The sequence below is a fragment of the Pelodiscus sinensis genome, chromosome 29, assembly GCF_049634645.1.
Source record: "Pelodiscus sinensis isolate JC-2024 chromosome 29, ASM4963464v1, whole genome shotgun sequence".
NCBI lineage: Eukaryota > Metazoa > Chordata > Testudines > Trionychidae > Pelodiscus > Pelodiscus sinensis.
Window position 1 is genome coordinate 9,231,201 of NC_134739.1, and position 22,524 is coordinate 9,253,724.

The following is a 22,524-nucleotide window of genomic DNA, read 5'->3' on the forward strand; positions in this document are numbered from 1 at the left end:
TGTCTTGTGCCTGGCCCAGCAAGGCACCCGCCCTGTGGTGCCTGCCGGGTGTTCTGTCCCACATGGTGAGAGCCACCCTGTGGGCATGGGGCCACACACGCCATACTACAGCCGGCCGCCGGGGGTACTTTTCCTCCCCGGCATCGACAGCTGTAGCATGCAGCCCTGGCCCCTCACGCATCACCAGGAGCCCCCGACTCCCTGCGCCGCCTCAGAGCTTCCATGGGCGGCGGCGCTCAGGTACCGGCTGCCTCGGAGCTGAACTTCCTCTTCGTGCCTCGTGTAACTGTCAGCGCCTCGCTGGGCCGGAGACAGGCGGCGTGCGGTTAGCTCTATCCTGTACCGGGAAGCGAGGCAGCCCCGCCTGCAGAGCGCTTGGCGATCCCTGGGCTAGTGCGTGTGCCGAGGCTGCTCGGCACGGGCAGGCGTTCGTCTGGGTCCCAGGCGCAGGGTTGCTCTGGCAGCACGGACCAGCCAGGTGCAGTGTTGGGGAAGCCTCCCAGCTGTGGAGGCCTGAGCTTGCTAGATCAGCCCCTGGGGCGTCTCCGCCTGCAGCAGTCACGCTCCGCAGGCAGCGCAGAAGGGCCCCAGAGAAGACGGAGTGTGCGCTGCAGCAGGAGCCCATGGGCTGCCTTTCCCGTGCACCCAGTGCCGAGCACTCAGCCGCTGCCGGCCCTCGGTGCACGGGGACCAGGCTCCCGGCGCGGGCGGGATGGGTGTGTCCTCGACTTGCCCCCACAGTGAAACCCATCGCCCCTTCTGCATGTTGTGCCCCAGCTAGCTCAGGGGCCCCCGCTGACACGATCCCCCCGCGGCCAGATCTCTGTCCAGTCGTGCGGCCGGTGGGGCTGTTTCTCTGCAGCAGGCCAGGCTGGACATGGTGCCTTGTGAAGTCACATCTGGCAGCTGTTCGACCAAAGCAGCTCCTCACCCGGCCCTTCCTTTCCGGGTAGATTTCCTGTTTTCTGTTCGGGGCCGGGGCAGGGCGGTACGGGCTGTGGGATGAGGAGGGCGGTGCCGCTGGGACCGGGTGGAGGCTGGGCCGTGACCCTGCGTGTGCATCTGACCCTGCTGGCGGCAGAGCTGCCTGCTCCAGGGCAGAGGGATGGGGTAGGGGGCGAGGGAGGAGCAGAGAGCTACATGCCTGTGATCAGAGCCAGAGGCTCAGGTGCTGAGCCCCCTTTCCAGGTTGCTTGGGGTGCAGTGATGCCTGGTCTGGTCTCCATGGGGCCTCTCCCCGCCCCCCGCCCACGCATGGGGCTCCCCTGGGTGCAGGAGCAGAGGGCGTCATTCTCCAGCAATAGGCTCCGGAGAAGCCTCAGCATCTGCAGGGAGCAGCCTGGGCAGTGGGACCGGCCGTGGGGGCTGTTCAGGGAGAAGGGGAAACGCCCTCTAACTGCCAGCTGGTGCCACCCAAAGTGGGGCTGGGATGAAAGCAGGGGAACCCTCCCCCCCAAAGGCTGCCTGGCCCATCGCTGAGCTGCGGAGGGAGTCAGAACCCGGCCCCGCTTTCCCCTGGGGCCAAGATTTGTCTTGGCATCCCGTGGCCACACCTGGCTCTGGGCTGGGAGCTGGTGAGTGACGCCAGCAGATGCGTTGCCCTGGGTGTAGAAGCCATAGCGATGTCCCTCCAGGCTCACCCCCTGCTCCGGCGCCTCGTTCCCTCCCCTGCACCGTGAAGGGCTGCTGGAGGGGAGGGGTTGGTGCTGGGGGGGGACTCCTCTGCCTGTCGGTGTGACGGCGCGTTGGGGTTCCCCGTCTCCTGCACCCTGAAATGGCACAAACAGACTCCACCAGCCAGTGGAATTGAGGGTGGTTTATTGCTCCTCCAGCACAGCACAGCACAGATGTAATCTGGTTACAGGAACTGGGCTAGGATGCCTCAGGCCCCCTTGAGATGGGGGAGACTGGGCCCCTAAACTCCAGCCCCTTCCCCTAGGCTCTCCTCCATGCTCTCCAGATAGGAACTCACTAACCCTCTCCAAGCCCTGCCCCCCAGCCAGGGCAGCATTCCACCTTCCTTTGTTCCTCTCCATGGGTGGTGTCTGGCCACTGGTTCAACAAGTTTGGCATTACCTCTGCCTAGTGAGGCTTTCCCTGCTGGGTCTTGCTCCAGACAGCAGGGGTCACCACAGCCCAGCAAGTACCCCCACTACGTCACAGTCGGTCACCAGTGGAGCCTGCTCCAGGCTGCTTGTGCCGTCTGTGGCTGAGTGTGGTACAGGCTGGCCGTGACCCCTCCTGTGGGTGGTTGGGGGCCCCCTCCTGGTTTGGCTGGCTTCCCAGCAGGGCTGCACCCATTTCAGGGAGCAGCCCTGACCAGCTCCCTCGCCTCATCCCCACCTGCAGCCCCACAGGACCCAGCACTGGCGCTGGGCTCCCCCGTTCCGGTGCCACCTTGCCTGGTGCCACAGGCCCAGTCTGGCTAGCAGCAGCCGGGTGGGTGGAGGCTGCCGTCTCTGGCACTGTGCCGGCTCTCCAGAGCAGCCTGGCCAGAAGGTTGGAGGGGGGGGGGGGGGAGAGACCAAGGGATGCCAACGGATTCTGAAGCCAACCACGGCATCTGGGGGGGTGCCTGTGCAGCGTGTGATAAGCCCCAGGGTTGGCTTTGGGGATACTGCGGTGAAAGGACCCTGTGTGGGGGCGGTTTCTCTGGGTGACACATGGGGCGTGTCTGCAGTTCCCCTTTCCCTTTGCAGGCGCCTGTTGGGTGCAGGGTACCTCGGGATCCGGCATTGAACCGTGCGGAGGGATGTTGCCGCTGGGCAGGACTGAAATGGAACCTGTAAAATAAAAGATTTCTGGGTGTAATAGAACAAGGGTCGGGGGGCACCTCTGAGGGAGTCAAATCAGGCGGAATTGCTCAGAACCAGGGCTACTTTCAGCCCAAGTCTGGGGGCCTCCCTCTACAAGGCGCCCAACCGGCCACAAAGAACACTTCAGCTGCTACTCTGGCCGGCAAAAAGTCTCCCTCAGACACGCCAGCTTTACCTGTGCCACAACCAGCGCCCTTCCTTACGCTGAGGAGAGGTTATAAAAACCAATCTCGCCAACTCCGAACAGGTTCTCCCGGTCCCAAAGGACCGGTCACGCGCCCAGGCCAATTTACACCTCGGATCTTATCCAAAAGAGCACCCTGCACCAGGCCTTTCAAATCTGAAATCTAAAGGTTTATTACTAAAAAAGAAGGAAAGACGAGGTTGAGAGTGAAATTGTTAAAGGAACCAAGTGACGCGCACCGCTTACAACCTTCCTGGTGCAGGCTTGGAGCAGAGACGGATTCAGCTGCTGTTTTATAAGTCTCTGGAATACATCCTCTGTTAGGATTGGGCCCTCGGTCCTTTCGGGCTCAATTCATAGCCAAGTGCTAAGCTGGAATGAAGGCAAACGCGGAGGAACCCCCGGATCCCCCTTTATGCCCTTGCCCATGTAGAGGGGATCCCATTGTTCTCCCCGTGCGAGAGTATATCCCAAGATGCAGTTTATCGCTAGAGATGTGAAAATGTGTGTAATTAAGTAACCATGTAACCGCTGAAATTTTCAATGGTTCCACGTGGGCTGGCAGGCGGCTCCCCAGGAGCTGATGTGCACGGGGAGCCAGCTCCCCGCATCTACCGTCTCCCGCCTGCCACCCACCCTGCTGTCTCTGATACAGCAGGGGGGGGTCGGTGTGCGTCCCAGTGCATGCTGGGAGCCGGCTTTTAAACCGGCTCCCCTTACCTATGAGGAGCCTACATTTACCGTTAGCTATGTACACAGTTACACTTTCACATCCCTATTGGTCACGTGAGCTAGTCACCGATCCAGGCACGACTCAATCCTTTTTCGGCAGCAGCCACGGCTCACATGTGGGTGTGACCGTTCCCTGCAAAGTCCCTCAGGTGTGGATTGGCCCCTGTTTCGGCTCATGGCTGCTGTTCACTTGACTAGCCGCCCTTTCAGGAGGCTGGCCAAGCCTTCTGCCGAGACCTCTCGCAAGCAAGCGTGTGAAATGCAAGTTCGGAGCCAATGCTCGTAACTTCAGATACAAAAGTGGCACAGGCATCAGAGCTGTCGAAACCGAACCAGCCACGCAGACGCTTTCTATAGACGTCTCCCTTGGCCCCCTTGGCCCAGGGTTTGGTGCAAACACAGAACAGTGTTTTGTACGTTCACATCAGAATTCGGTAACGTCCGAGTAAGGGAACTGAGGACACATCCAGCCCTGAAGGGGAGGGGCAGGCTCGCGCTGGGGGGCGAGGGAGCTGGCAGTACTGGGGTGTCTGTCAGGAAGAGCCTGACGGGGCTGAGTCCGGAGGCTGGGACAGATGGGGGGGCTGGGGACACACTGGGAGGAACTCCTGGGGCAGCCCAGCAGGAGCCCGTGTCAGAGCGGGCATTTGGGCGTGTGGGGGTGAGTTGCCCGAAAGCCCCGTGTCATGAGGGGCAGCCATGGCGGGCTGGGGGCTGGGCCAGGCTGACCTAGGGAGGAAGCCCGGAGAGGCCAGGCTGCCACGGGAGGGTGTGCAGCTGGCAGGATCCCAGCCTGGAGAGGAAGGAAGGAAGGAAAACGGAGCTAAAACCATCTGGTTTGGTGGGGCAGGAGCCTCTCCCCATTGGGCCAGAGAGGGGGCTAGAAGCACTGGGGGATCCCCAGGGAGTCCTGACCCTGGTGGACCGTGGCTGTTTGAGGGGCCGAGGGGACCCTGTCTGGGCAGAGCGTCCTGGCTCCTGGTTGCTCAGCTGCAAAGGGGGTGTATGCACGGGGGTCCCTTGCCCTGGCCGCGACCTGGCAGCGGCAGGGAGTTCGGTTGTGCCGAGCAGGAGCCTCGGATCCAGGGGATCGGGCTCTGCCAGCTCCTCTTGATTGGAAAATCCGCTGGATTAAAAGGGCAGCAAGTCCGGCTGCAGGGAGGGGGGCTCAGCAGCGGAGCCGGTGGGGGGGAGGCGGGCTCGGGGGTGAAGGGGGAGGCCCAGGGCTGGGGCTGCGGGGAGGGGGGCTCAGCAGCGGAGCCGGTGGGGGGGAGGCGGGCTCGGGGGTGAAGGGGGAGGCCCAGGGCTGGGGCTGCAGGGAGGGGGGCTCAGCAGCGGAGCCGGTGGGGGAGAGGCGGGCTCGGGGGTGAAGGGGGAGGCCCAGGGCTGGGGCTGCGGGGAGGGGGGCTCAGCAGCAGAGCCGGTGGGGGAGAGGCGGGCTCAGGGGTGAAGGGGGAGGCCCAGGGCTGGGGCTGCAGGGAGGGGGGCTCAGCAGCGGAGCTGGTGGGGGAGAGGCGGGCTCGGGGGTGAAGGGGGAGGCCCAGGGCTGGGGCTGCGGGGAGGGGGGCTCAGCAGCGGAGCTGGTGGGGGAGAGGCGGGCTCGGGGGTGAAGGGGGAGGCCCAGGGCTGGGGCTGCAGGGAGGGGGGCTCAGCAGCGGAGCCGGTGGGGGAGAGGCGGGCTCGGGGGTGAAGGGGGAGGCCCAGGGCTGGGGCTGCGGGGAGGGGGGCTCAGCAGCGGAGCCGGTGGGGGGGAGGCGGGCTCGGGGGTGAAGGGGGAGGCCCAGGGCTGGGGCTGCAGGGAGGGGGGCTCAGCAGCGGAGCCGGTGGGGGAGAGGCGGGCTCGGGGGTGAAGGGGGAGGCCCAGGGCTGGGGCTGCAGGGAGGGGGGCTCAGCAGCGGAGCCGGTGAGGGAGAGGCGGGCTCGGGGGTGAAGGGGGAGGCCCAGGGCTGGGGCTGCAGGGGGGTGCGGGTTGGGAGTGAGGAGCGCTGCCGCTCCTGTGTTTCTTAGCATGCCCCCCCCCACGCTGCTCGTTAGCGGGACCCAGCCCCTGGAGCTGGGAGCTGCTCTTGCAGCTGGTCCCCCTCCTGGCGGGACGCGGTTCCTGTCCCTGGCCCCATGCTGCTGCATCCTTGGGCTCCCATCGCCCCCCCCGCCCCCGTCGTTCACCATTTATGGGCAGCAGGCCCTGAACCTGGGCCTTGATGGGCCTCACTCCCTCCCCCCTCCCAAGCAGGGGCACCTCTCCCCTCCCCCTGCTGGTGGGGCTGCGCCCCCCTTATCTCCTAGCAGCAGCTCTCAGAGCTTCCCTTTGAAGTAGCCCCAGGCAAGGGCTGCTTATCCAGGCCCCACCCCAGCCTTGCCCCGCTGCGCTCTGCCCCCCAGGGGCCTGCCCAGCTCCCAGCCTCCGAGTGGTTCCCTCAACCCCCCCCCCCCACACACACACGTCCCTGAGCCTCACGGAAAACGCCCCTCGGTTTGGCTGGAAATCCTTGAAATCCACCCCCGCCCCACGGCTCGTGACCCACCCAGGCCCCACTGCTGGATGGCACCTGCTGGTGGGGGGGAGGGGGCTGGTGGCTGCACCCCCTCTATGCCCCTTGCCCCCCTCCCCGCACAGACGTGGCCTGGGTCTGGTTAATGGGCTGGTGGGGGGGGGGGGGGACACGACCTCATAGACTTTAAGGTCAGAAGGGACCATTATGATCATCTAGTCTGACCCCCTGCACAGTGCAGGCCACAGAATCTCACCCACCCCTGCCACGTTGGCTGGGGCCCAGCAGCAAGGAAGCGGCTGTGCATGGGGCCAGGGCGGGGCCTTCGGTTTTACAGCCCTTTGGGCTGGGGGAGCATCCCACTCCGGGGGGCAGGGAAGGAGCCTGGGGGGTGCCCGGCACAGTGGGGGGCAGGGAGTGGCAGGAGGCTGGCTCTCCCGTGGACGCTGGGGTCTCCTGAGCTCGGATGGGAGCATTTCAGGGCCACGGGGCTATTGTGTTTCTTCAGGGCCCAAGCTCACCTTGAGACAGGGCTGGGTGGCGGAGGGGAGCTGGAGCCAGGATCCCCCCCACCCCCCCGGCTGCCCACGGGCTGACGGTTCCTTCACCTTCGGTGCCCATTCACTGGAATCTGGGCCCTGCTGCCTGCTTGGGCATTTGTTTTGGGCTGTGGGTGGGGAGGGAGGAGTGCTGTGGGGGGGGGGGGAGCCCTGGGGTGGGATAGTGGGGGCTGTGGTTAGGGAGAGTGGGGGAGCCCTGGGGTAGGATAGTGGGGGCTGTGGGTAGGGAGAGTGGGGGAGCCCTGGGGTAGGATAGTGGGTAGGGAGGGAGGGGTGCTGTGGGGGAGCCCTGGGGTGGGATAGTGGGGGCTGTGGGTGGGGAGGGCGGGGTGCTGTGGGGCGTAGGGGCTGTGGGTGGGGAGGGCGGGGTGCTGTGGGGCATGGGGGCTGTGGGTGGGGGCTGTGGGTAGGGAGGGCGGGGTGCTGTGGGGCGTGGGGGCTGTGGGTGGGGAGGGCGGGGTGCTGTGGGGCGTGGGGGCTGTGGGTGGGGGCTGTGGGTAGGGAGGGCGGGGTGCTGTGGGGCGTGGGGGCTGTGGGTGGGGAGGGCGGGGTGCTGTGGGGCGTGGGGGCTGTGGGTGGGGGCTGTGGGTGGGGAGGGCGGGGTGCTGTGGGGCGTGGGGGCTGTGGGTGGGGAGGGCGGGGTGCTGTGGGGCGTGGGGGCTGTGGGGCATGGGGGCTGTGGGTGGGGAGGGTGGGGCACTAGAGGGCTGTGGCGGGTGGGGAACCCAGGGGTGGGAGCGTGGGGACTGCAGCTCAAAGGAGAAGCAAATCCGGTTGGATGGGGGTCCCAGGGCATCAGGCGCACAGACCGGCTGTGGGGAGGCGGGAAGGCACCTCCTGGCCCCAGACCCAGCAGGAAGAGCTCACCGGCCGGCCGGGGGGGGGGAGGGGGGGCGATGGGAGTCCCTGTGTAGCTGCCCCAGGGAGGATGTGCCCTATATTTAGCTCCAAGAAACTGCGCTGGCTCTGGCTTATCAGGCCCTTGCACCTCGCCGGGACGGAAGGACCGAGACCTGTCGGCTGCTGCTGTCACGCCCCCGTCGGGCAGCCGGCTGAGGGGTCGCTGGGGCCCTGCACTGAGGGGCCGGGCTGATCTGGCCACCTTGCAGCGAAGGGACCTGCTGCTGCTACCGGAGTTTTCCCTGCAGAGGAAAACCACCCGTGGCAGGAACGCAGGGAAGCAGCAGCTGCGAATTCGTCCCCCGTGAAGGCTGCGCTGCCCCTGCACGGCGGGACGGGCTCTCGGATGGGGCGTCGGGAGCTCTGCCTTTGCCCCCCAGCCTGTTAGCGGTGGGACTTCTGTGGCCGGGAGGCACAGGGACAACAAGGATGTGCCAGGGGCACCCGGCAGGGCTGTGTCAGAGCAGGGCCTCCCTCCCGGACCTCCCAGGTTCCTGTCTTGGGCCCGAATGGCACCCTCCTTCCCATCTCTGCTCTGCTTCAAAGGAGCCGGCCCGCCACCAGGCTGTCCCCAGCAGTCAGGCCTGGCTGTCCTCCATATCTGCGCCCGCAGGGGCAGGAGCCCAGTGCCGGGCTCTGCTCTCAGCTGGGTCTTGGCAGAGCGCGTCTTGCGAGGGGATGGCGCTCGCCCGTATGCGAGGCATCGCCCCTCCTCCCTCCGGCCAGCCAGTGCGCAGCCCGACCCACGGCGCCGCCTGTTGGTGTTCCCCCGCCACGCCTGACCACGGTGTTCTCCTCTCTCTGCAGGATGGCTCTCGCCAGAGGCCGGTGCAGAAGAAGAAGACGGTGTCCTTCAGCACCATGCCCAACGACCGGAAGATCAACAGCACGGCCGCCTGCATCTCCTTCATGCTGGAGGGCTGCGAGATGAAGAAGGTGCGCTCCAACTCGCGCATGTACAGCCGCTTCTTCCTGCTGGAGCCCGACATGCGCTGTCTGCGCTGGGAGCCGTCCAAGAAAGACTCGGAGAAGGCCAAGATCGAGATCAAGTCGGTCAAGGAGGTGCGGGTGGGGAAGAAAACCCCCGTGCTGCGCAGCAACGGCCTCTCCGACCAGTTCCCGGATGAGTGCGCCTTCTCCATCATCTACGGCGAGAAGTACGAGTCCCTGGACCTGGTGGCTAGCTCGGCCGACGTGGTGAATGCCTGGGTGATGGGGCTGAGGTACTTGGTGTCCTACGGGAAGCACACGCCGGAGGCGCCAGAGGCGGGCCATCCCAGCCTCCGGACCGCCTGGATCTCCTCGGTCTTCGACGTCGCCGACCTGGAGAAGGCGGGGCGGATCCCCGTGGCCCGGGCCGTGCAGCTCATCAAGGCCCTGAACCCGGGCATGAAGGCCTCCACCATCGAGCAGAAGTTCAAGGAGATGCAGAAGGCCGGGGAGCGGTCGGGGAGCGACGTCGCCTGCGACCTTTTCGTGGAGGCCTACTGCGATCTCTGCACCCGGCCCGAGATCTTCTTCCTCCTGGTCCAGTTCTCCAGCAACAAGGAGTCGCTGAGCCTGAAGGACCTGCTCACCTTCCTGGAGGTGGAGCAGGGCATGGAGGGGGTGACGGAGGAGATGTGCCTGGAGATCATTGGCAAATACGAGCCCTCCAGCGAGGGCCGGGAGAAGGGCTACCTGGCTGTGGACGGCTTCACCCGCTACCTGCTCTCCCCCGACTGCTCCATCTTCGACCCGCAGCACCGCCGGGTGTGCCAGGACATGACGCAGCCCCTGTCCCACTACTACATCAGCTCGGCCCACGGCGCCTGCCTGCGGGAGGACAGCTCCTGGGGCAGCGCCGGGCTCGGCGGCTACGTCGCCGCCCTGCGCATGGGCTGCCGCAGCCTGGAGCTGGTGGTGTGGGACGGCCCGGAGGGCGAGCCCCTGGTCTCTGGGGGCCGCTCGGCCGCCTCCCGCGTGGCCTTCCGCAGCGCGGTGGGCGTGATCGACCGGTACGCCTTCGAGGTCTCCGACTACCCCCTCATCCTGTGCCTGGCCGTGCGCTGCTCCCCGGCCCAGCAGAGGCTGATGGCCCAGTGCCTGAGGAAAACCCTGGGCGCCAAGCTGTACCTGGACACCCCCGCCCCCGAGGAGGCCTTCCTGCCCTCCCCGGAGACACTCAAGGGCAAGATCCTCATCAAGGGCAGGAAGCTGCCGCCCAATTGCCACGAGAGCGAGGGGGAGGTGACGGACGAGGAGGAGGGCCCGGAGCCGTGGCAGCGGCCGGGCGAGGCCGACGGGCAGCCTCCCGGGGGGGGCGGGCCACGCAGGCTGCGGCTGAGCAGGGAGCTGTCGGACCTGGTGGGCCTGTGCCAGGCAGTGCCCTTCCGGGATTTCGAGGCCTCGCGGCGCGGGCAGCGGTACTGGGAGCTCTGCTCCTTCAGCGAGGTGGAGGCTGGGCGCTTCGCCAGCGAGTCCCCCGCGGAGCTGGTGAGCTACAACAAGCGGTTCCTGTCGCGGGTCTACCCCAGCCCTCTGCGCATCGACGCCAGCAACATGAACCCGCAGGACTTCTGGAAGTGCGGCTGCCAGATGGTGGCCATGAACTTCCAGACGCCGGGGCTCATGATGGACCTGAACACGGGCTGGTTCCGGCAGAACGGGGCCTGCGGGTACGTGCTGCGCCCCGCCGTCATGCGGGAGGAGGTGTCCTACTTCAGCGCCAATGCCAAGGACTCGCTGCCCGGCGTGCCGGCCCAGCTGCTCCACCTCAAGGTGATCAGCGGGCAGAACCTGCCCAAGCCCCGGGGCTCGGGCGCCAAGGGCGACGTGGTGGAGCCCTACGTCTGTGCCGAGATCCACGGCATCCCGGCCGACTGCGCCGAGCGGCGCACCAAGACGGCGCTGCAGAGCGGGGACAACCCGGTCTTCGAGGAGAGCCTGGAGTTCCAGGTGAACCTGCCCGAGCTGGCCGTGCTGCGCCTGGTGGTGCTGGACGACGACTACATCGGGGACGAATTCATCGCCCAGTACACCATCCCCTTCGAGTGCCTGCAGAGCGGCTACCGCCACCTGCCCCTGCAGTCCCTGGCCGGGGACCTGCTGCCCCACGCCACCCTCTTCGTGCACGTGGCCGTCGCCGACCGGCCCGGCGGGGGCAAGGGGCACCGGCGGGGGCGTCCCGGGCGCAAGGGCCGGCGGCTGCGGGAATACACCTCCACCAAGGCCACGGGCATCAAGGCCATCGACGAGGTCTTCCGCGCGGCCGGCCAGCCGCTGCGCGAGGCCACCGACCTGCGGGAGAACGTCCAGGTGCGGGCCTGGCCGGCAGTGCCGGGGCAGGAGAGACAGGACATCTGGGTCCTCTCCCCCTCTGTGGGGGAGGGGGGTCGAGTATATCTGGGGGGAGGGGCTGGGGGATAGGATACCTGGGTTCTCTCCCCCTCTGTGGGGGGGGGGGGGGTCGAGTATATCTGGGGGGAGGGGCTGGGGGATAGGATACCTGGGTTCTCTCTCCTTCTGGGAGGGGAGGGGGGTCTAGTGGGTTAGCGTGTCTGGGGGAGGGGTGGGGGTCAGGACTCCTGGGTTGTGGGGGTGGGTGGCAGCAGTGGAGGGGGGCTGGGATTGAGGACTCCTGCCCTCCCCCCGCAGTATCAGTGGGGTTTCTGGCTCACCCGCGTCTCCGTCTCCAGAACGCCCTGGTCTCCTTCAAGGAGCTGTGCGGCCTGACGCCGGCGGCCACCATGAAGCAGTGCATCCTGACCGTGGCCGCCTGGCTGCTGCGCAGCGAAAGCGCCCCCAGCGTCACGCTGAACCTGGGCCAGCAGTACCCCCCCATGGAGGCCCAGGGGCCCGTCCCGGAGCTGCTCCGCAAAGTGCTCACCGCCTATGAGACCGTAAGCACCTCCCTGCCCCTCGCCCCGCAGCCCTTCCGGCTGTCTCAGGCAGACAACGCCTGGCTTGGTCCCAGCACGCTGGGGCTGGCCCCACGGGCGCCGGGTGCCCCCTTGCTCAGGGGCATGGGGGGGTCAGGCCGGGTCGGCTGGGAAATCCCAGCCCCTCCCTGGGGTGGCAGAGCAAGGGCCTCCCGTGGCAGCTACCAGACGCAAGTTGCTCCTGCAGCCGCCTGGGGGTCCGTTCCCTGGCACCGCCCCCCCGGGACTCCTCAGGCCTCGCAGGGGTCGGGCATCGGGTCACCAGATGCCCTGCGGGACGTGATCTCAGTGGGCGGCAGGAATCCCCTGATTAGAAAGAGCTGGAACCGCTTCCTTCCTTCATGTTCCCAGGAGCTCCCGGCTCTGGCCAGCGGCTGGCACTTGGCCCAGGCATTGTGGGGGGTGGGGGGGAGCGTCTCCTCCCTTCCCCTCACCCCTCCAAGCCTGGAGCACAGCCCATGAGGAAGGGAGTCCCCTGGGGGCTTGGCCATCCCTCATCTCGCTCCCTCAGTCCCTCCTCTCTGCTCCCACAGACCATCCAGACCAGCCGGACCCTGATCGAATCGGCCGATGGCGTGCACAGCAAGCTGATGCAAGTCCAGCAAGCCGGTATGTGCCGCGGCGGCGGCGGCTGGTGGATGCAGAGTGGGGTGGGTTTGGGCCCCCTATTCCACAGCCCCCAGCGTGCTGGCCCCCTTCCCTCTAATGGTTCGTCCACGGGTGGGGTGAATTTTATGTGCACCCGTAGGGAGGTGACGTGTGACACATCACGTCCAGCTGGTGCACATAATAAAATTCATTCCGCACATGGTAGGTGTGGGGGGGGGGGGTAAGGGGTTTGGAGTGTGGGAGAGGACTCATGGCTGGGGTAGGGGGTTGGGGTGCAGGAGGTGGCTCGGGGCTGGAGCAGGGGGTTGGAGTGTGGGGTGCAGGCTCTGGGGTGGGGCTGGGGGGGAGCAATTCGGGGAGCCTGGGGACAGAGGATGACCCCAACCCTCTCTCACCGCAGCAGCCCGGGAACAGCAGACAGGCACCTCTTCACGGCCGCACTAGGCAGAGTGGGGCCAGGGGAGGAGTGCCTGTCCCCCGCTGTGGCAGGTCTGTACTGGAAGAGGCATCTCTCCCTTCCGCAGCCCTGGCCCCCTGTGCGGGGCTTAAAAGGCAGCGGCGTGACCGGCAGCTCGGAGGGAACTTGGGTGCTGGGGGGCGATGGGCACGTGGGGCCCCAGGGGGCGGCGTTTTTGCTGACCACAGTGACACCTGCTGGCGGGAGGAGGCGTGGTGCTAATGGGACTCGGGGGGCCCCCTCCCAGGGCTGAACTTGCGTCCCCCGGGAGGAAAGACCCCACGGCCCGATCAGCCCCTCCTAGCCCATGCTGGGGTGGGGACGGCTGAGCTGCCTGCGACAGTCTGACAGGCGCCTCCTGGTGCGGCCCAGCTCTCTGCACCCGGCCCCGCGGGAGTCTGCTGGCCGGGACGTGTCTTCCTGTGGCAGCGGGCAGGAAACGAGGGGTGGCGGATGTTGGAGACAGGCCTGTGTGAGGGGTGCCTCTAGCTCTTCCAGAAATCTGCCGTGCAGTGCCTTCGGGGACTCTGGCATGCTGCTCCTGCGCTGAGACTGGTGGTCGGGCAGCCCCAGGGGATGGGATGTGGGTAGAGCAGCTGTGGGTAGGTACTCTGTGCTGGGCAGAGCAGCGTGGGGTGCTTGGGGAGGACAGCGGCTCTCTGTCCCCTCTCCTGGCTGCTCCCAGCTGGGACAGCGGAGCCGAAGAGCGAGCGCCCAGCCCTCGGGAATAGCTCCCTCCTGCCGTGCGGGCTCGAACCCCACGGGAGCCCACCCTCCACCAGGGGAAGCTTGCCAGGGGGCATCAGTGCTGAGAAGGGGGCCACCGGGCCCCAAAGGGGCGAGCGGGGTGGGGGAGCGGAGCGGAGCGACACGGGGGAGGCTGACAAGGAAGCAGAGAGGAATTGTTAACTGCCAAACGCTGAAATATAATTAGCATCAGAAATAACAGACTGGGGCTGACGGCGTAAGCGGCAGCGGAGTGTTATGGCATCGAAGACATGTGGCTGAACCCACACAGGCAGGTGCGGCTGTCGGGCTGTGCCAAGGCACCTTCCTTGTGCCCCCCCACACCTGCTCACCCACTCCGGGCTCCCCCCAGCTCTGCCGGCGCCCCTCACTCCCGACCCACAGCCCCCTGCTAGCCCAGCCCTGGGCTCCCCCAGCTCTGCCAGTGCCCCTCACTCCTGACCCACAGCCCCCTGCTAGCCAAGCCCTGGGCTCCCCCTACTCTTCCGGTGCCCCTCACTCCTGACCCACAGCCCCCTGCTAGCCCAGCCCTGGGCTCCCCCCTACTCTGCCGGTGCCCCTCACTCCTGACCCACAGCCCCCTGCTAGCCCAGCCCTGGGCTCCCCCTACTCTGCCGGTGCCCCTCACTCCTGACCCACAGCCCCCTGCTAGCCCAGCCCTGGGCTCCCCCTACTCTGCCAGTGCCCCTCACTCCCGACCTGCAGCCCTGTTCCCTTCCCACGCTCAAAGCTCTGCTCCTCAGTGGCAGGGCATGGATAATTACACCCAGGCATGCCGGGGCCGGGGGTCAGTGGCTGTGCCCCGGCTGATTGGATCCTCGGGGAGCATGGAGTGTTATGAATAGCCCGGGATTAATGCGGGTGGAACAGATTGTGAATCCCAGAGGGCTGGCCAGTTCCTGCCTTTCTGGGCCCAGTGCCCCGCAACCTGCCCTGCCTCCCCCAGTGTGGACCCTGCCTGCATCCCCCAGTGTTGCTGCCCTGCAGGTCTGCTTCACCCCATGTGGGGATAGGAGCCTCCTCTCATCCCTCCAGGGAGAGGCAGCTCCCCATCCCCTTCCTGCCAGAGTCACATGTTGCCTGGGGAGGGCAGCAGGGGTAACTGCTAGGCACTGGAAGGTCTAGAGGCCCCTTTGCTCATGTCACAGGGAGGCCTGTGCCAGCCTGTGCCCTGCTGCACTGCTCCCCTAGTCCAGTGCCCGGGGAGCTGCCAGGAGCCCTGAAGCCCCCCTGACGTGACTATCTAGGAGGGAGCACTGCAGAGAGGGATCTGGGGTCGTGGGCCACAAAGCTAAATAGGAGCCAACAGTGTGGTGCTGTTGCAAAAACAGCAAACATCCTTCCGGGCTGCATGAACAGGAGTGTGGGGAGCAAGACAGGAGAAGTCGTTCTTCCCCTCTACTCTGCGCTGGTTAGGCTTCAGCGGGAGTCCTGTGTCCAGTTCTGGGCACCACATTTCAGAAAAGATGTGGAGAAATTGGAGAAGGTCCAGAAAAAAGCAACAAAAATGCTTAAAGGTCTAGAGAACATCGCCTGTGAGGGAAGGCTGAAAGAACTGGGATTTGTTTAGTTTAGAAAAGAGAAGACTGAGAGGGGATATGATGGCAGCTCTCTAATCCAGAGCTCTCTCGTCCAGAAACATCCATTGTCCGGCATGATTTTAGTGAGCCGCATGTCCACTTTTCACAGGTCTGGCCAAGTTTCCTGCGGACCCAAAAAGTTTGTTTACAGACACCAGTCCTGGCTCTCTCTCCTGTGCTGTTATTTCGCTCTAATTTACCCCTAAAACGTCCTCTAACGGCCCAGTAATCAGTGGGAGTGTTGGTAATGTTGCTAAAAAATATTGACCTTCCGTGGTCCAGAAAATTCTCTCGTTTGGAACTGGTCAGGTCCTGAGGATTCCGGATTAGAGAAATTCAACGTGTACCTAAAAGAGTGTTACAAGGAGGAGGGAGAAACATTGTTCTCCTTGGCCTCTGAGGATAGGACAAGCAGCAATGGGCTTAAACCGCAGCAAGGGAGGTTTAGGTTGGACATTAGGAAAAAGTTCCGAATTATCAGGGTGGTTAAGCATTGGGATAAATTGCCTGGGGGGGTTGTGGAATCTCCATCCGTGGAGTTATTGAAGAGCAGGTTGGATGCACATCTATCAGGGATGGTCTACATCAGTGTTTCTCAACCTTTTTAATAAAGTACCCCTTTTTCCAAAAAAATAATTATAAGTACCCCCAGTAGCTACAGTTTTCAGACACACATTTTTCTTCTGTCATTACAACACATTTGTTTAAACAACTTAATTGCAGCCGGGCGGGCGATGAAATTTTTGGGTGTAAAAAGTACAAAAATAAGACAGCGCTGTGAAACTTAAAACAAAAATTCAGTTTTCTCCAAATTTCAGTTGTGTTGATGAACCCCCCGGACTTATCTAGAGTACCCCTAAGGGTACTCGTACCACTGGTTGGGAAACACTGGTCGGGATGGTGCTTGGCCCTGCCGTGAGGGCAGGGGACTGGACTCGGTGACCTCTCAAGGTCCCTTCCACTTCTAGGATCTGGCGGGCAGCAGGCAGGGCTGGCGGGTGACCTAAGGAGAGGGGTCAGGGCTGAGCCTGTGGCCCTGATGCCGGTGCCCTGGGTGTGGCTGCAGAAGCTCCTGGTGGTGGCTCTGGGGAACAGGGGACAGCTTATGGCCCCCCGCGGGTGCTTGAGAAGGCCAGGCTGGCTTGGGGAGATGCCAGGGCTGTGCAGTCGAAGCCGGCTGACCCGGTGTTTGCTGGCAGGAGGTGAGATGAGTTTGTTGGGCCTAAGCCCAGTTCCTAGCGGGTCGGGTGTTGCCCAAGCGCCCCATGCGCTGCCCAAGCTTGTGGCAGGGAGACACCCAGGCCCCCGGCTCTGTTACCTGCACCCCCAGTGATTCTCCGGCTCTGCTCCCTGCCCTGCCGTGGGTCCCGACTGGGCTGTACCCCGGGCGAGGGGCTGGGTAGCTGCCTGGTGCGTCTCCGGGAGGGGGGGCTGATTGATGGCAGGTGGGTGAGCGGCAGCGTGTGGGCGACCTTGCGTGGGCCCGGAGCTGGCACTGCGTCAGGGAGGGTAAATATAGCTCGCGCTCAGGGTGCTGTGCAGCGGGCTGGCTTAACCCCTCGTGTGCTGAACCCCGCCCCCACGACCTGTCCCTGGCCGGAGAGTCCAGCAGGGTGGGCTCAGCATGGTGCCCCCTGGGGGGATCTGGAAGGGCAGCAGGGGCCCCATTTGCTACTGCAGGGACAGAGGGGCTGCCCATCTTCATTTGGGTGTGGGGAGCTGTGGTGGTGGGTTGTCGGGGGGGGGGGTGTACTGTCATTGAAGGGTCCCGTGTGAGGAATGGGTGGGCTGTTTAGCACCCTGGGTTCTTTCTGTTCCAGCACTAAGCAGCTGGGCAGGCGGAGAGGGAGAGGTGCCGCATGGCCCCAGGCTCCTGCCCCTCACCATGGGATCTCCCGCCCCCATAGGCTGCTTTGTGGCTGTGCCCGAGCCCGGGTGGGATGCTGGGGGAGGCCCCATGCTGGGGGGGAAGGGGGAGGCGTGGTCTTTGGGCAACCCCCAGGCTCCTCGCTCCACAGAGGTTTGCTGGGAGGGGCGACCTTGGCTGCGCCCTCACCCGCCGGCTCTGGAGGCTGTTCCCTTGTGCCCAGCATGAAGGGCACCAGGACACACCCGGCAGCTGCTGGCTTGAGCGTGGGTGGCCAGAGGGTCCATGGGAGAGGCAGCCCACTCCCCAGCGTCTTCCCAGCCAAGGTTCAGTCCAGTCATGATGCCACCCCCTGGGGCAACGCCTGGCCTCGGGGGTCAGCCCTCGAGCCCCCCTGACCCCTCTGAGGAGCACAGGCCCCCAACCACGGCCCGGCCATCCCCACCTCTGCTATGGGAGCCCGGGTATCCCATGCACACCCCGCCCCTGCCCGCATGCTGGGCACGCTGGCCTCACCGGGTGCCTGGAGGGGTGGTGACAGCTGCCACCGCCACTGGCTGGAATCGCGCCTCTTCCGGCCTTCGGACCTGGCTGAGCCGGGTGCCCGCAGGCCCCCTGGCCTCTGGGACTGCTCTGTCCGCCCAGGGCAGGCCAGGGCTTGTGTGTCTGGGACTCCCCTTTGTGCCAGGGGATTTCCCTTGTTTCCAGCTCCTTAGAGCTGCCTAGGTGGGGTGCAGGGAGCAACGCTGGATCTCTCCTGGCCTCAGCCGCCTGTGCCAGCTCAGCTGCCTGGCTTGGTGCCGGCTGTCCCCGGCTGTTTCTGCTTGTGCAGCCACCGTATGGAGCCAGCTCTGGGCACCCACCCTGCAGCCGGCTTTGCTGTGGGCATGGCAGCCTGGCCCCCAGGTCTCTGCCCCGTGGCTCTGGGCACTGGCTTGGCATGACAAGCACCTTCTTGCTCTGCTCCCCAGGGATGGATTTCCACAAGGAGCTGCACCACCTGGAAGCCCAGGAAGGGCTGAAGGGCAGGAAGCTGCAGAAGGCCCTGGAGAGTTTTGCCTGGAACATCACGGTGCTGAAGGTAACGCCGGGGCCTGGCCTGGGTTGCTGGCTGCTGTTGGGCTGGGGCTGGGGAGAGATTCCCTCTAGATGTTCAGCTGCAGCAGTTTCCTCGTGACTCGGTTTCCCTCAGGTTAGAGGAGCCCTACAGACTAGATCCTGAGCACCAGAGAGACCAAGAGCCGGGGTTGGATTCCACCACCTCCCTAGGGAACCCATTCCAGTGCTTCACCACCCTCCTAGGGAAATAGTTTTTCCTAATATCCAACCTAGACCTCCCCCACTGTAACTTGAGCCCATTGCTCCTCGTTCTGCCATCCGTCACCACTGAGAACAGCCTCTCTCCAGCCTCTTTGGAACCTCCCTTCAGGGAGTTGAAGGCTGCTCTCAAAACCGCCCTCACTCTTCTCTTCCGCAGACTAAACAAACCCAAATCCGTCAGTCTCTCCTCATAGGTCATGTGCTCCACCCCCTAATCATTTTGGTTGTCCTCCGCTGGACCCTCTCCAATGCGTCCACATCCTTTCTATAGTGGGGGGTCCAGAACTGGACACAATACTCCAGGTGTGGCCTCACCAGAGCCGAATAAAGGGGAATAATCACTTCTCTATCACTTCTCTAGATCTGCTGGCAATGCTCCTCCTAATGCACCCTAATATGCCATTAGCCTTCTTGGCTACAAGGGCACACTGTTGACTCATATCCAGCTTCTCATCCACTGGAACCCCCAGGTCCTTTTCTGCAGAACTGCTACTTAGACAATTGGTCCCCAGCCTGTAACAATGCTTGGGATTCTTCCATCCCAAGGGCAGGACTCTACACTTGTCCTCATCAGATTTCTTTTGGCCCAATCCTCTAATCTGTCTAGGTCACTCTGGACTCTATCCCTGCCCTCCAGGGTATCTACCTCTCCCCCTAGCTTAGTGTCATCTGCAAACTTGCTGAGGGTGCAATCCATCCCCTCAGCCAGGTTATTAATAAAGATGTTGAACAAAGCTGGCTCTAGAACCGAACCTTGAGGCACTCTGCTAGAAACAAACTGCCAACCTGACATTGAGCCGTTGATCACTACCCATTGGGCCCAACAGTCTAGCCAGCTTTCTATCCATCTTACAGTCCATTTACCAATCCATACTCCCTTAACTTGCTGGCAAGAATATTGTGGGAGACCGTATCAAAAGCCTTGCCAAAGTCAAGGTATATCACATCCACTGACTTTTCCATGTCCACTGAGCCAGTTACCTCATCATAGAAGCTAATCAGATTGGTCAGGCACGACTTGCCCTTTGTGAATCCATGCTGACTAGTCCTGATCACCAGGGCTCACCGATGCTGATCACTTTCCCCTCTTCCAAGTGCCTCAAAATGGATTCCTTGAGGATCCCCTCCATGATTTTTCCAGGGACTGAAGTAAGGCTGATTGGTCTGTAGTTCCCTGGATTGTCCTCCTTCCTTTTTTTAAAGATGGGCGCTACATTTGCCTTTTTCCAGTCATGTGGGATTTCTCCCGATCTCCACGAGTTTTCAAAGATAATGGCCAAAGGCTCCGCAATGACACTTGCCAGCTCCCTCAGTACCCTCGGATGCATTAAATCTGGACCCATGGATTTGTCTAGCTTTTCTGAATAGTTCCTCACTTCTTCTTTCCCCGCTAAGGGCTGTCCACCTCCTTCCCCTACTGCGTTGCCTAGTGCATTTGTCTGAGAGCTCACCCTGTCTGTGAAGATCGGGGCAAAGAAAGCATTGAGTACTTCAGCTTTTCCCACATCATCTGTCACTAGGGGTGTGTCTAGACTACATGCCTCCGTCGACGGAGGCATGTAGATTAGCCAGATCGGCAGAGGGAAATGAAGCCGCAATTAAAATAATCGCGGCTTCATTTAAATTTAAATGGCTGCCCTGCTCTGCCGATCAGCTGTTTGTCGGCAGATCGGGGCAGTCTGGACGCGCTGCGCCGACAAAGAAGCCTTTCTTGATCGGCACAGGTATGCCTCGTGAAACCAGGTTTACCTGTGCCGATAAAGAAAGGCTTCTTTGTCGGCGCGTCGCGTCCAGACTGCCCCGATCTGCCGACAAACAGCTGATCGGCAGAGCGGGGCAGCCATTTAAATTTAAATGAAGCCGCGATTATTTTAATCGCGGCTTCATTTCCCTCTGCCGATCTGGCTAATCTACATGCCTCCGTCGACGGAGGCATGTAGTCTAGACACACCCCTAGGTTACCTCCCTCATCCAGTAGGGACCTCACACCCTCTCTGATCACCCTCTTATTGCTAACATGCCTGTAGAAACCTTTCTTGTTCCCCTTCACATCCCTTGCTAGCTGCAATTCCAATTGCGCTTTTGCCTTCCTGATAACTCCCCTGCATTCTCGAGCTATATATTGATACTCCTCCCTAGTCATCTGTCCAAGTTTCCACTTCTTGTCAGCTTCCATCCTGCTCACCCAGGATGTCCCCGGTAAGCCAATCTGGGCACCTACCTCATTTGCTTTTCTTGCTTCGCATCGGGATGGTTTCTTCCTGTGCCTTCAATAAGGCTTCTTTAAAATACTGCCAGCTGTCCTGGACTCCTTTCCCCTTCATGTTAGCATCCCTGGTCCCAGCTCTGCCACCAGACTCCCTTGAGTCTGTCCCTTCCCTGGGTCCATTTCCCCACCTATTCCTGGGACAGGGCGAGGGCTGAGGCTGACCTGACCTGGAGAAGCCCCAGGCCCTGCTCCTGCAGGCAGTGAGAGCCAAGCACTAGGGATGTAGTAGTGTAGAAGCAAAAGCTTATAGGTTAATGCTAGAGACTACACGCATCCCCCCTTCCCCCTCCCTGTCCACCCCTCTCCAGTACATTTTTTAGCAGGCTGGCCAGCAGCCCAGCTCAGTCCTGGCTTGTGCCGGGTCCAGGACCTACCCCCGCTGCAACTCTGCATTTCTAATATATTAGGAGCCAGCCAGGCAGGCAGCCCGGCTCAGTTCCGGCTCGCACCGGGTCTGGGAGCTCAGACCTCCCCTGGAAAGGGGCTGCTGCCTCTGTATCAGAGGCAGCAGCACAAGGTGACAGGCAGCCGGTCCACGAGGGGGAGCTGGTTTTTAAACTGGATCCCCTTGCAGACCAGCTCCCACCTGGCTCCCTGCACTGCTGCCTCTGATACAGAGGCAGCAGCGCGGAGTGGCAGGGGGCTCCTCAGGAGTGGGGCTGGAGCGCACTGGCTGCTGGGCCCACCCCTGGGGACTATCGAATAGTCGAGTAACGGATAAGAACTCATGAGGTTAATCGACTCTTCAATTAACCGATATTTACCATCCCTACTCAGCACAGTGGTGTTTCCTCCGCCACTTGGCGTGCTGGGCCGTGATGCCGGGACGTGCCTCGGGGCTCAGGGGAGCTGGTGGCTCTGAGGAGGGACCAGCACCCTGTGATCTGGGCTTGTACTGGGCACCCCCCTGTGCTCGCTCTGCCTGTGTGGGAACGCTGAGCTCCTGGACTACCCTGCCAAGGGACCATCCAGCCCAGCTCCCATCAGCTGTTCTTGGGGGGGCCCCAGTATCCTGGCCTCCCCCTACCCACCACACCTGGCTGCCATAGTTTGGGTCACGTGGTCCCTGCTGGGCCATGGGGCACGTGCAGATGAGGGCAGCTCTAGGCCCTTGGACTCGGCTGTGCCCTGCCTGAGCCTGGACCGGGGCCCCACTGTTGTGGGCATGGGGTGGGATGTGGGGAGACCCCAATCTTGCTTGCATGGGCCCAGTCAGAGACAGGTTGGGTAAGGCACCGTGCCTGCCCTACGATGATCCTGTGCTGCCACCTAGGGGCCGTGTGGGGCTCAGGCCACCTCCCTGAGCAAGCACCCTTCCTGGCTGGGCCATGGCTAAGGGGGCTTTACGGTGCTGCCCTGGGGAGGTTGGGGCCAGCGGCACATGGGGCGGCTGCACCCCCGGCTGCAAGTGGTTTCCATCACGTCCAGGGGTCACAGTTCGGTTCAGTGGCTCTCAGCTCCCCTCCCTGTTCCCACACCCCCTGCCCACAGAGGGATGCGTTCTGGCAGGTTCTTGCTGCTCCCAGCTGGGCGCGGTGGGGTCTGCAGCACGCCAGGCTGTGCTGGTGCCGCTGCGGCAGCGTGGACCCACGTTCCCTACTCCCTAGAGGTGGTAAATATCGGTTAATTAAATAGTCGATTAACCTCATGAATTCTTATCGGTTACTCGATTCGTCTGTCGTCCCGGGGGGTGAGGCCGGCAGCCAGTGCAATGTGGCCCCAGTCCCGAGGAGCCCCCTGCCATCCTCGGGGTGGGCAGCAGTGCAGGGTGCCAGGCGGGAGCTGGTCCACGAGGGGAGCCAGTTTAAAAACCAGCTCCCCTCGCAGAGTGACTGCCTGCCATGGTGCCACCCTGCGCTGCTGCCTCTGATACAGAGGCAGCAGCGCAGGGTGGCAGCAGCCCCTATACAGTGGGGGTCTGAGCTCCTGGACCCAGCGTGAGCCAGAACTGAGCCGGGTTGCCTGCCCACCTGGCTCCTAATACACTTGAAATGCAGAGTGCAGGGTAGGTCCCAGGAGCCAGGCTGCTATCAAATTTACTAGCGGGGGAAGGAGGAATGTGTGTAGTCTA

General features: G+C 63.3%; 1 protein-coding gene across 1 annotated transcript in view; it reads left to right on the top strand.

Annotated features, from left to right (window-relative positions):
- Positions 1–22,524, top strand: part of LOC102462232 (inactive phospholipase C-like protein 2) — a 31,133-nt gene that overhangs the window by 6,444 nt on the left and 2,165 nt on the right. Inside the window, exons 2-5 of the mRNA XM_075911248.1 lie at positions 8,492–10,981; positions 11,362–11,565; positions 12,138–12,213; positions 17,836–17,945. Coding sequence (XP_075767363.1) covers positions 8,492–10,981; positions 11,362–11,565; positions 12,138–12,213; positions 17,836–17,945 — 2,880 coding nt within the window. The remainder of the gene's footprint in view (positions 1–8,491; positions 10,982–11,361; positions 11,566–12,137; positions 12,214–17,835; positions 17,946–22,524) is intronic.